General features: G+C 36.7%; 1 protein-coding gene across 1 annotated transcript in view; it reads left to right on the forward strand.

Moving 5' to 3' along the window:
- Positions 1-12825, forward strand: part of GBE1 (1,4-alpha-glucan branching enzyme 1) — a 96966-nt gene that overhangs the window by 64347 nt on the left and 19794 nt on the right. The window contains exons 11-13 of the mRNA XM_075197072.1: positions 6451-6549; positions 6705-6815; positions 9754-9925. Coding sequence (XP_075053173.1) covers positions 6451-6549; positions 6705-6815; positions 9754-9925 — 382 coding nt within the window. The remainder of the gene's footprint in view (positions 1-6450; positions 6550-6704; positions 6816-9753; positions 9926-12825) is intronic.

Here is a 12825-nt window from a genome sequence, read left to right on the forward strand (position 1 = left end):
ATATAATATATATACAACCACATTGTATGCCACTCTTAAAGGAACATGGAGACTTTTATGCACAGCGCCTTTTGTATTTGCAGTCCTCTCCAGGACTCTGGAATATTGGGAGATGCTATCTACCAATCTCGAAGGGTCCAAAGCATAAACTAAACTATGCAGAGTCAGGGGGAAATAGAAGTGGCACTGTAGAGGTTGGTATCATGGGAAAGTTTGGGATATGCAGAAATATTGTTTGCCAATTTTGAAGGTAGGAAAAAAATGATGTAGTGTTGATAGGTCATGTTTTTCCCATGGTAACTGCAAGGTTTTTACATTGAGGCCTGTCGGGATTGGCTTATGTGTAGTACCTTTTGTAGATCTAATTTGCTAAATTTCAATCTTTAGTTTCACAAATGAATCTTCTAAGCATCCTATGCATTCCCGTTCATTGGTGGTGCTTGGTGTAATACTATATTGCAGCAGAGTTAGTTCCTGCATTAAACAGCATTTTGTGTATTAATAATACAGGAAAGGTACTCAAACGTCAAATATTTCTGTGATTAAGGAACAAGTAAAGCCACTATTTTACATATAGCACAGGTTGTGTTACTGTGCTGAATAATATGCAGGAAGCAAACATAGTGCTTAATCATAACTAAATATGTTCACCAACCATTCCTCTGAATGCGTTTACCATGCTAGGTGTGAGGTACTTCAGTAGGTAAGCAGGTAGTGTTTAGGTTCAGAAATGCACTGTGCAGACTGGTTGATTCATATATTGATACAGAAATGCACTCTGCGAATTGGTTGATTCATACATTGATACAGAAATGCACTGTGCGGATTGGTTGATTCATACATTGATACAGAAATGCACTGTGCGGATTGGTTGATTCATACATTGATACAGAAATGTACTCTGCGAATTGGTTGATTCATACATTGATACAGAAATGCACTGTGCGGATTGGTTGATTCATACATTGATACAGAAATGCACTGTGCAGATTGGTTGATTCATACATTGATACAGAAATGCACTGTGCGGATTGGTTGATTCATACAGTGATACAGAAATGCACTTGATAAAGACCCACGTTTATGTGTTGAAACGCGTTGGTGTGATGAGCGAAAGACCGGAGCATTTTACACAGGTGACATAAGATGTGGATTATTGATGTATCATCATTATAAAGAACCTGCTATGTGAATTTGTCAATTTGACTCTGGTACGAGTTTTACTTTTATACCATTTCTGTGTGGAAATGGTCATTTTTAGTGTTGTTGCAATAAATTTTTAAAACGGTATTACACGAGGTTTCTCTTGGTGTATCCTTTATTACATGTGCCGCGAAAGAGTATACAGGACGGCAGCGATGTCTGGTAAGCGATTCAGTGGATTAGAGCTATCAGTGTGATGCGCATGATCTATCTCCATCTTGTAAGCTGATACCCTTAAGGGTTTTTTTCCTGAAGATATCTTGCGCTGCTGGAGTCGATTCATAGATTTTAATATCACTGCCTGTTATTATATTGGTGAAGGTGTATATTGTGTACAGCTTATACCATCTACACTATGTGGTTTTTGTTGTTTTCCTACATGTTTTATGAGTCCCTTAGAAGAGGGGGAATGTATAAGAATATAAAGACCTCATTTCCTAATAAGAGGAAGTTTAAAGAAATATCCATTTGAGTGAAGAAAAAGAGAGCACCAGTGTATGTTACATTTTTTTATTTATACAGAAATGCACTGTGCAGATTGGTTGATTCAAACATTGATACAGAAATGCACTGTGCGGATTGGTTGATTCATACATTGATACAGAAATGCACTGTGCGGATTGGTTGATTCATACATTGATACAGAAATGCACTGTGCGGATTGGTTGATTCATACATTGATACAGAAGTGCACTGTGCGGATTGGTTGATTCATACATTGATACAGAAATGCTCTGTGCGGATTGGTTAATTCATCTGTAGAGAAGTGTGGAGTCAATACTTCAATTTTTTAACAGAGTTGCAGTTGAATCCAGGGGTAACATTGAGCAATGTATTTTACAGCCACATTAGAAAAATTAAATGTTGGTATTTAGTTGCCCATTATTTCTACATTGTACAAGGGAATGTATAAGCCAAACACATCGTAAAACTTTCTCTCTGTAAACATATATATGAAGAAACCTACCAGATTGCTTCTGCACCCTCCATGGCTCCCCCGAGCTGTTGCATTGCAATAGGGTTATCCCTCTTGTATAAATTTCATATAAGGAGTCTGGAACTAGGTTTGGGAATTATGAGATACAAATGTTACTATTGTTATTGTTGAAATTGAAAAGAATACTATGTAAGACCTTGAAAATGGGTAAATAGGTTCTAATTAAAAAAAAAATGATACCACATTATTACCTAATATCTCCATTCAACAAATACAAAGGGAAGAACTTACAATAGATTAGCATGCTTTCAAGAGACATTGCAGGGCTATTTAGCTGTGTATAAGGACAAGATTTTGATCCACTAATGATTACTATTCCACTAATTTGAACTACATTCGTTGCTCTATCTTGGTGTATAAGTTTGGACATACAAAGCAACATATTTAATATCTGAAAATAATACTTGAAAATAACATATCCTTGTGCCCCCTTGCTATCTTGACTTATGATGGCTAAATGTGGCTCAAACAAACATGAAATTAGTTAAACAGGTAAAATTATTGAAAGGAGAAGGCCAAATAATAGTCATCTTTCATACCACTTGACACTTTCACATTTGTGAATCACCTGCTTTTGTCACATTAAAAATCGCAATTGATCCTGCAAAGCTTTGGTCATGAACCTGGTTCTTATGCGAGGGGAATGTGTGCATGATAATGCTATGTGGTATGCTATTTTTTTTAAGATTGTGCATTAGATATTTCCTGTTTATTTTGATAACTACATAACTATAAAATGTATTGTCCGGGATTGTCCTTGATAAATGGTTGATATGAAAAAGACAATAAGCACAGATTTGAAAACATTGTTTGAATTGCTTACTTGTGACCATAACATTTTAATTCTAGCATGCTGGGTAAGATACATTGTAATGTCTGAAATCAATGGTCATTGAAATAACCTTGTTTCCTACTGCTACGGCTTTTGCAAAAGAAAAAAAAATTGGAAAGCTTTTCAGTGTTCTTGCTGTGCAAGCAGGCAATATTAATTTTCTGAAAACTAGTCTTTTGGGGGAAATTATCTATTAGTGTATGCTTCCTATTGAATTCATATGCCAAGCTGCAAACTGGATGCAATCAAAGAATTGATGAGTAATGAGTACATTATGGGATTATTATAAAGCACACAGAGCTGAGTAAGTTGTTTTTAATGTTCATGTTAAAAGTATAAGACAAGTGTCATACATCACTCTGGAAATATAAACGCACACATTATATCTGTTTTTTTGCAAAATTGCACTCAATTTAGTGATTTGCTTATATATTTTTAAGAACTCTTGATCAGATTAAAGACATTGGAGTCATTTACAAATAGCAGGAGTTATGCGGTACATATACTTTTACAAGTTATGCCCAATTATTATTTCGAAAGGTTCACACAAGTGCACGCTCATTAAGTAAGTTCATTGTCCACCAGCATAATCGATGTGCAGTTGTTTTAGTTTCTAAAATTGCACTCCACTCCATAGTTGTTTTTATTTTACAAGTGTTATTGACGCACCAGTCCTCCTTACTGCAGTAAAAGTAGCCTAGCCATTAGTAATAGCAATGTGTGTGAAATAGCAGCTATGACTTTCATCCAACTCATAAATTTGAACTCTTCCTTTGGACTATGCTCAAGGGAAGAGTCCACCTTCACGGTTTGGACATACTCTTTAGACATCTGCCCGTACCACTGTCATCAGCCCAAACTCGGTGGGTTTGAATTGGTACAGTGTGAATCGCCCCCTTGACACTTTATTTTCCTACTTCTACATTATGGGCAAAGATGACCAAAGGTGTTGAACTTGTTTTTTTCTTCTCTTGAGAATGAGAATAAAAAGGGCTTGAGTGGGGGACTGTGTAAGTCCTGGTATTTAGCTTGTCTTACCCTTAGATCAATCTGAGAAAGTTATCTAGGAAGATTGTTTTCCTTTTTTTTTCTTGGTTATTTAAATGTTTGTCTAGTCCAGTAGGAATTGATTAAAAAGAGGGATCATTTGTGTAGCAAGCTGTAATGCAGAGGTTTGTAATAAATATTGCGGATATTCTTCTGGGCCAGAAGCTTTTTTTTTTTGGGCTGAATGTGCTTGATGCCATGTGGATTTCCAATTCTTCAGTAAGTTTTGTCAACTATTCCCTCTGGTCTTCCAATGAAGGTTAGTACCCTGACAAAACTCAAGGGAGCATTATCACTGGTGTACAGGGATGAGTTAAAATTCTGAAATTGCTCCAGAGCCTTGGCAGCGTCAATTTACTGGATCAATTGATGGTTGGAGGTGGCATTGAAATGTTTAGATAATAATGTGTGAGGTTTATTTGGAAGCCGATAATATAGCTGCTTATGCTGGCTTAGGGCCTTCGTACCTGTCACATAGAGGACTTTTTGAACACGTTTTAAATGGCTTGGATGTATGCCATAGCTGGATTATAATGGAGAAATTTGTAACTATCAGTTAGGGCTTTCAATTTATCATTCAGGAGGGTAATAGTGTGACATATGGTCTTGGCCCTCTGGGACATCGTTTTAGTAAATGGGCCCTAATTACATCTTTGTGAACGTCTTATAGGACGAAAAGGTACCATTGGTCAAGGTTGAATGTGAGGCCTCCTAAGCTGTCTGGGAGGTCACCACATCCTTCACCAAGGTAGTACTAAGTTTCCAAGTAACTGCAACAAGTGAAAGATTGGTTTTTGTCTGATCAATCGGACATCTTTTTGTAAAATAAAAAGTTGCAGTAAAACATGCATTGTATGTTAGGAAAAAAAATAAGTAATTCCTATACAGAGGATAATAATGCTAAACATCCACTAAGGAGGTATTTATCAGGACAAATGGTTTTTAGAGTCACCTGAAAGTTCTCAAGGGTGATGGGATCCCAAAATATCTCTAGAATATTTAAGCTTTTTATTCAAAATGTTATTGATGTCTATCCCCTTCAATTGAAAAAGGGTTTGAAGAATGCTTTTTTTTTTTTTTTTTATTCCAGCGTTAGGGTCATACACCGAAGCCATTCTGGAGATTGACAATGGCCATAATAATATCTAACAACAGTAATCTCATGTTAGGAGACAAGTGAAGGAAAATGGCAACCACATTATTCAGAGTTTGGAGAGAGAATTCGACAGGAAGTATACTGGGAAAGTTTAGATTCCAAAAAAAAATTGGGGAAAGGAATGTATTGAGTTACTTTTCTGGAAATCAGAACATCTGCTTTTCTGGTGTTCAAATGAGTGAAGGCAATTTGATGTTTGGAGGGACTATTAAGGCTATGTGTGTTGTGTGATATGCAGTGTTAGTGAAACTAGCGATGCTCATCCACCTCAATGGGTTGATGTTCCGGTGACCTAGAGGGTCCCTGTATCAGAACCGTGGCTACCGCACGGGTGTCTGCCACACCTCTCAAACTCGCCTCTTCTGCAGGGTCTTGGGGAAATCGGCAAATACCTGTAGTATGATCTGAAACACAGTTAGTTGTAGCTGCCATGCAGCTTTAGCCACTTCTGTATTCATGTGGAAATAATGAGGATTGAACACCATACAGCATAGTCCCTCATCACGACTCGACCGAGGGCAGAGATCTCCGTTAGAGAAGCTGCAGGATGGCGGCCAAGCAACAGAGTAGTGAAGAAAACTTGGAAGAAAATTTGCTGAATCCACAGTCTAGGGATGCATGCATTCTGATTATTGTTGTGAGTCCAGTAATCTAGAAATTACTCTACATCACGCACATCCATCATCAAGGCCCGTAACTCTGTAACTGAGGCATTGATGGTAAGTGTCACAGTGTCTCTTTCCTCCAGACTTTTCATTATACCTGTCCAAGCTCCCACATCTATCCATGTCTGATACTGTTTGCTTTAGCTCGGCCTTCAAATCCCGCTTCGCTTGCAGGAAGAGCTGTTAAAGCTCATGGAACTCCCCTCTGAGCTCTGTCTCTTGTGTGCAGTGTAAAGAGAACCCCTCTCCTGTCTTCACATGCTGTGTAGAGAGCTAGGGGCCTGTGTATATAACTGGCAGATATATTTTGTAACCTATTGAGAGATTTTGAAGGAAATAATAAGTTGCAGAAGTACAGCTAAGACAAATGACTATAAGATGCATGCTTAAAAGGTCCTTAGCTAGTTATAAAAATTAAAAAAAAACTGTGATTGCTGCTTTAAAATTTGGGACAAAGGTTCTACTTCTCCTGCCTGATCTTGTTTTCATTTATCAGGAGTTAAGTATTCTAATTGAAATATTGATTTAATTCCTTTTTAATTCTATTTAGGATGTTTCTGGGATGCCAGCTCTCTGCTGTCCTACATCACACGGCGGAGTTGGATTTGATTACCGGCTAGCGATGGCTGTGCCCGATAAGTGGATTGAGGTAGAGAAAACATGCTCTTTGCCTTCTTTTAAACAAGACGGGTAATCAAATGGTTATGCTTTAAGTGATCAGTATGTTTTAGAAAATTGTTCACTAATAAATAGTAATGCTTTTTGATGTAAAAGACTTTTATGTTAATTTTGTTTTCAATGCAGATTCTAAAAGAGCAGAAGGACGAAGATTGGGACATTGGCAATATAGTGCATACACTCACTAATAGAAGATTTAATGAAAAGTACATCGCCTATGCGGAAAGCCATGACCAAGTAATGTTTATATATAATTTAGTAGGGTTTGAGAATTAAAGTACCTTATAGCTGCCATGTTGTAAGGCTTATCCATTCATATAAACTAAAGTAAAACAAAATTTTTACTTTTTTATTTCTTTTTTTTATGTTTGTTTTATCTTTCTTTAGTAAAACTCATTGGTATAAATTATGCTATTCTACGTATATTATTAATGTCTTTATACATGTATTAATCTGCGTTGCAACTGCCTTCTTGTTTTCCCAGGTTAAACCCCTAGTTAAATCTCATCCACAAGTTAGCAACTGTTAGCCCATTTACCATAGAAAATAGTAACACATTTGTCCGGTAATAAAACAAAGCTTTTTTTTTCTTTTAGATTTCTTCAAATTTTTCAGAATCCATAATCCTTTCACAAAATTTTCTGCTGAATACTTAATTAAATCCAGACTCTAATTTACATATTATAGTCAGCAAAAGCAGTTTAACATCTAAGAATCTATAATGTTGTTTTTTTCTATAACTTTGATTTTCAGTGGCGGTAAATCTATTTCATACTTGCCAACTTTTCCTCGTTGGCTTCAGGGAGATCCCGGGGGAGGTGGGCGTGTGGAGGCGGGGCTTGATGAATTGCATCATTTTGGCACCGCCCCTAAACGATTGTCACAATTTTGGCCAATTACAACAGGGGGCGGGGCTAAGATGACACAATATTTGCGTTATTAAGCCCCATCCCCTATTACTTTTCTATTGCAGGGGTGTGAACCGGAAGGTTGCCCTGCTCTCCCGCTAGCCCGGAAGGTATCCTAGAAATGCGTGAGTGTCCCGGACATTCCGGGAAAGTAGGCAACAATGCGTTAAAGAAAAGCAGCTAATGAATCTCTAGAGACTGAATTGTCTTTTACATTTCTGTCTCCATTACTCAAGTCATGTTGTCTTACCTGTCAATCTTTGATTAAATCTTGATCTGCATGAAAATGGCCACCTCCATAGGCATCAATACATGGACATAGGACACAATTTCTGAACTGTGTTATCATGCCACAGATGGTAAAGCCAACCACGTCTTGTACTGGCTCAGCATCAGGGAGAATGCCAGACTCTTCAGGGAGTGAGGGAGATCACCCCTATTTCAGGGAGTCTCCCTGACTTTCAGGGAGAGTTGGCACGTATGATCTACGTCCTGTACACTAAAAATCACAGGGAAATGCGGTTTCTGATATAGTTGATCAAATCCTCATCCCTGTTTTAGCTCGATTATAAAAACACAATAATTTATGCACAGAATGTTGTAATGTTCTATTATAATATTTTTAAAGCTACCATCATTTAAACTTTTTCACAAAGACTTAGTATCAGCAGTCTTCAATGAAATATTTGATTCAGTTCTAACATGTTCTGTGTTTTTTGTATAAAGCGGAGGCAAGATACTTTGGTATCTGTGCGTGAAACGAAAACATATTTTTAAGCATGCTCACACATCCCTCCGATGCCCTTGATGATCTAATTGTTCATGTGGGATAAGCAATTTAAAGTAGTTGTGCATTTTATGTTCCCAATCCTATCCATATTTAACCTGTCCTTGGCTGTACTCCAGGTACTGAACTCCTTGAATGGAGCTCCTAAATTTTTATCCTGTCCGGAAGTTACTGGCTATTGTCCAAATATGAATATTGTACATAGTTGCTATTGTATCTCCCAGCTAATAATTTGGTGCTGCGCTAATTACAGGAGCCTGTGGCTTTGAGACAATGACAATGTGCATATTGTAGAAAGAAAATGTTGATAATTATAAATCTGCATAATGAGCCATTTAAGCTCCATACTCCCCACCCCAACTGAATGCACAATTAGTAATAGAAAGTTATGTACAACTATTTTTTTTATTTGTTAGTGAAACATCTTATGCATATTTAAAAATGAGATGAGCTAATGTAATATGTTAGGCTATGAATGCATTTAAAGGTGAATTAAACATTTTCAACATTGTAGGTTTATATCAAACTTTATCTGTAGTATTGTGATTTTGTATTCTGCAAAGTTTGCAACGAGACTGTCTGAATTAGAGAATTAGGTACAACTCAGGTTAGCTTTGTGTTTTGGTTTTGGCAAAACCTCCATTGTGTGTTTTTAGTTTTGGATATTTTAGAAAAAATCCTAAAATGTGGTAAAATCACACAATTTTGCTCTTTTTTTCTTGTTCCTACATTAATATTAGCCTCAATAACACTAATTTCAAGTCATTTGCAATCAATTTTGACCACCTCACAGACCACAATATTATTTTCATACGCTTTCGGACAAGGGACTGGATGATAAGCGACAGAGCAATGACACAAACACACGGCAGTTCCTAGCACATCTAGGACACATTGGCACACAGCAGTGGCAGAAAAGAAAAATGGTGCAAGATGGAATTGTCCTTGGGCCCGCCCTCCTTCCCTCCCATCCACCGTTATGTTAGATCTTAAAAAGGAATCCAAAAATCCCGAGATCCGACGACGTAACAATGACGTTTTGCCTCGTTTTCAAATCCGAAAAAAGCGCAAAGGTACTGAGCCGGCTTGGCTTGGTACTTGGATCTGCTAAGTTCGGGTATATTCGGTTCTCGGGAAACCGAGCCTGAGCATCTCTGCTTTCAAACAGCAACATACACTAACACAGATTATTTGAAACGTAAAGCATATTTTTAAATTTACTGATTAAATCATGTTAACATGTAACAAAAGGCTATAGTTTCAAAGAGGCTACATTTTTATTCAAGTTTATTCTTGTGTACCCTGGTGTCTGATCTGCTGTTAATTTCAGAGACTGACGCGTTTTGGTGTTTGTCAATTTGATTGGTTGATTATATACAGTATGTGTACAGTATGTATGCCTAGAAGCACTATAGTGCATTGTGAAGTAGAGCTACTTACATAAATAACGTGGCTGAAAATATAACACTTGGTTTTACAGGCACTAGTTGGAGATAAGACATTGGCATTTTGGTTAATGGATGCGGAGATGTACTCAAACATGAGCGTGCAGTCTCCCTTGACTCCTGTCATTGACCGTGGAATTCAGCTTCATAAGATGATCCGTCTGATAACGCATGGTCTTGGGGGTGAAGGATATCTCAATTTTATTGGTAGGTGCATTTGTGGGAAAGGGAAGTGTTTATGTTAATATCTGAAGCTGTACAATCTAAGTAATACGTAATAAACCTTAGGGCAATAGATTATAATAGAATTCTCTGCAGATGTTGTTACTTTTTTTTTTATTTAGATATGTAAGACATGTATGGTTTGCAGATTGGTGGATTGATATAGTGTCAGAACCAGTGACGTCACAGCAAGCATATATTACATGCTATGCTGTGCACTTTAGCATACTTGTTCTATATAAAACACATTTAAGATAGTATTTTAAAGATATGTTGCTTTGTATTTTGCAGCAAGGCTTGTTTCTGCTATATAAATCTATAATAAAATACTTTATCTTTCTTTAAATCAGATTGCAATATACTGTGTGTTGGTACTATAAATAGGAGTGTAACTAGCATGGCTTGCAACAGTCCTAATTAAAAATAAATAAATAAAGGGACATTCTTGACCATTCCCACTTCTTGCCCTCTCCCTTTATCCCCTCTCCCTTCATCCAGGGACCAGTCCATTTAAATACACCCTATTTCTTCAGTATTTTCTCCATATTGGTACTATTGGAAGCATCAGAGGGTTATGAATGTAGCAATAGAAGCCAATGAAACTGACAGTCAGTAATCTGATTTGACTACTTCTTTAGAGTAAGGAATTTATATTGCGCTTCAGAAGTCTACCTAGTTCATAAATACTGTATGTTAATAGTGCGTTGTTATATTTGGAATACACCTTTTTTTAGGTGTTTCTTACCAAGGGCATGAATCACTTATTTCACTAATAAATCTGTCTTTTCATATGGACAAAGAATAAATAAATGATATACAGCTGATGTAAACAGCCTTTAGATGTGAACTTGACATAAATAGTGTATGATTGTGTGTCCTACAGTAAATTAGCAGCTTATGTTTTGGCACCTGCATACTTAGAATGAAAATACTGCACAGAACTCTACTAACTGCTTATGTTATTAAATTGTAATATATTAACAATAGAAATAGAACAATACTCGCCTCTGCCAATCGTATACACTGTGTGGGGAGTGGCACAGCAAGGTGGGCTTCGAACTAGAGATGTGTCTGGGAATAATAGGGGCAGGAGTGTTGAACAAGTAGCAGAGGAAGTCAAAGTGAGTACTATTATTTTACTATGTACATACTACATAGTAAAATGTACTATGTACATGGTAAAATTTACTTGTACGTATGTAGTATTAAAGTAATTCTACCGTTTTAAAATAAGCATTGTCTAAGCGATTGTGTTGTGTTTCCAAAGCACAAAGTAATTTATTTTAGCAGATGCAAAATTTGGCAGTTCAATACATAATTATAATACAGTACAGCCGATATCAAAAGATACATACATACCGCGCCCGCATGCGCTTGCTAAGTTGTGCTCCACTGGTACCAGCTTACAGTACTTCACTCCAGAAAACTGTGGTCAGAGAAGACTGGGCTAATACCAGCTAGAGCTATATTATATACACTCATTGTTACAGTGAAAACAATGCAGATGGTTTGGCTTGCTTCTACTGGTCCAGGTATCAGGAAGGTCCAGTGTGCTGCAGGTCATAGGCCAGTTCAAACCAAAATATCCAAAGGTGGTGGTCATCTCTCCAGGGGTTGTGCTCTGACTTTCCCGCCAAGACTCCAGTTTCAACTAGTCTATTAGCATTTTACAGTTGGTATCACTCTGATCATTTATTCACGAACATCGAAAACTAGAGTATGCAATGTGCGATCTCTTCGGCGAATGAACCGGACAACTGCTGATGAATAGGGGATTCAAATGATACTAAACATGACACAGTTCCTGCAACCTGAACCTCAAATAACACTAAAGTGTACATATAAACTAATAATAAAGTAAATACTATCTGCTCATAAATCACATTGGAATGGAACCATTATAAATATGAAATATATAAATAACGAAATGTTAGAGTGCAAGAGTTTGCGTGCGTATTTTACCACGTGATCATGCCATGCCAGGTGTAACGTGGCATACTGATCGCAATCGCACGGTAAAACAATATTAACCAATATAGTTTTGTTCATCCAATTATACGACTTTGACAGTAGTATTTTACATACTACATAGGTACTAGAAGAGTAGTACCTATGTAGTATGTTAACTTTTGTGTGAAAAAATCATTTGTTTCCATGTTTAGAACCTTTTTGATAATACAGGTAATTATTTAGTTTGAAAAGATAAGAGTCTGAGCTCTCAAACGTTTTCTTTCCCTTTATCATCTCTTTTGCCGCAGGAAGTTTCTTAGGCTACAGTTAGTGTTTTTTGTGGGTTTGTTTGTTTGTTTTTTGCAATAATGTTGTCACTACTTCCAATTATTTAACCTTTGATGTTACAGAAATGCCTCTAAGTTTTTTTGTTTTTTTTTAATATTTTGTTTAGTAAGCATAACACAGTTGAACAGTGAATAAAATTGCAGTATTTGCAGATCATCTTTTTATCAGTTGGAGAATATGCATTAAACATTTGAAATATCCTTACATATAGATAGCATACAATACCATAGACACTCATGATGCATTTCACATTTTTAAAATTAAATCCTAGTGTTTTCATCTTTTGGTGTTAGCATGAAAAGACTGACCTTGAAATGTAATACACATGTACAGAATATTATTGAACCCATCGCCAAAGGCATTTGTTTCTAAGCTACGCAGACTGCTAATTTTCTATCTTGATTTGCATTACATTGTATTCTTGTTGAGCAGAGTGGATGTTTACATTTGTATTTATTTTTAGAAACAAATGACAAAGTATACACAGTACACAAAGATGCATCTCTCATTATATGTATATTAAATCAGAAATAGCTTGCAGCTGGTGGGAAGCCAAACACCAAATACATGTTATTTTACTGGCTTTA

Source organism: Mixophyes fleayi, chromosome 2 (genome assembly GCF_038048845.1).
Source record: "Mixophyes fleayi isolate aMixFle1 chromosome 2, aMixFle1.hap1, whole genome shotgun sequence".
In the NCBI taxonomy this organism is placed as follows: domain Eukaryota; kingdom Metazoa; phylum Chordata; class Amphibia; order Anura; family Limnodynastidae; genus Mixophyes; species Mixophyes fleayi.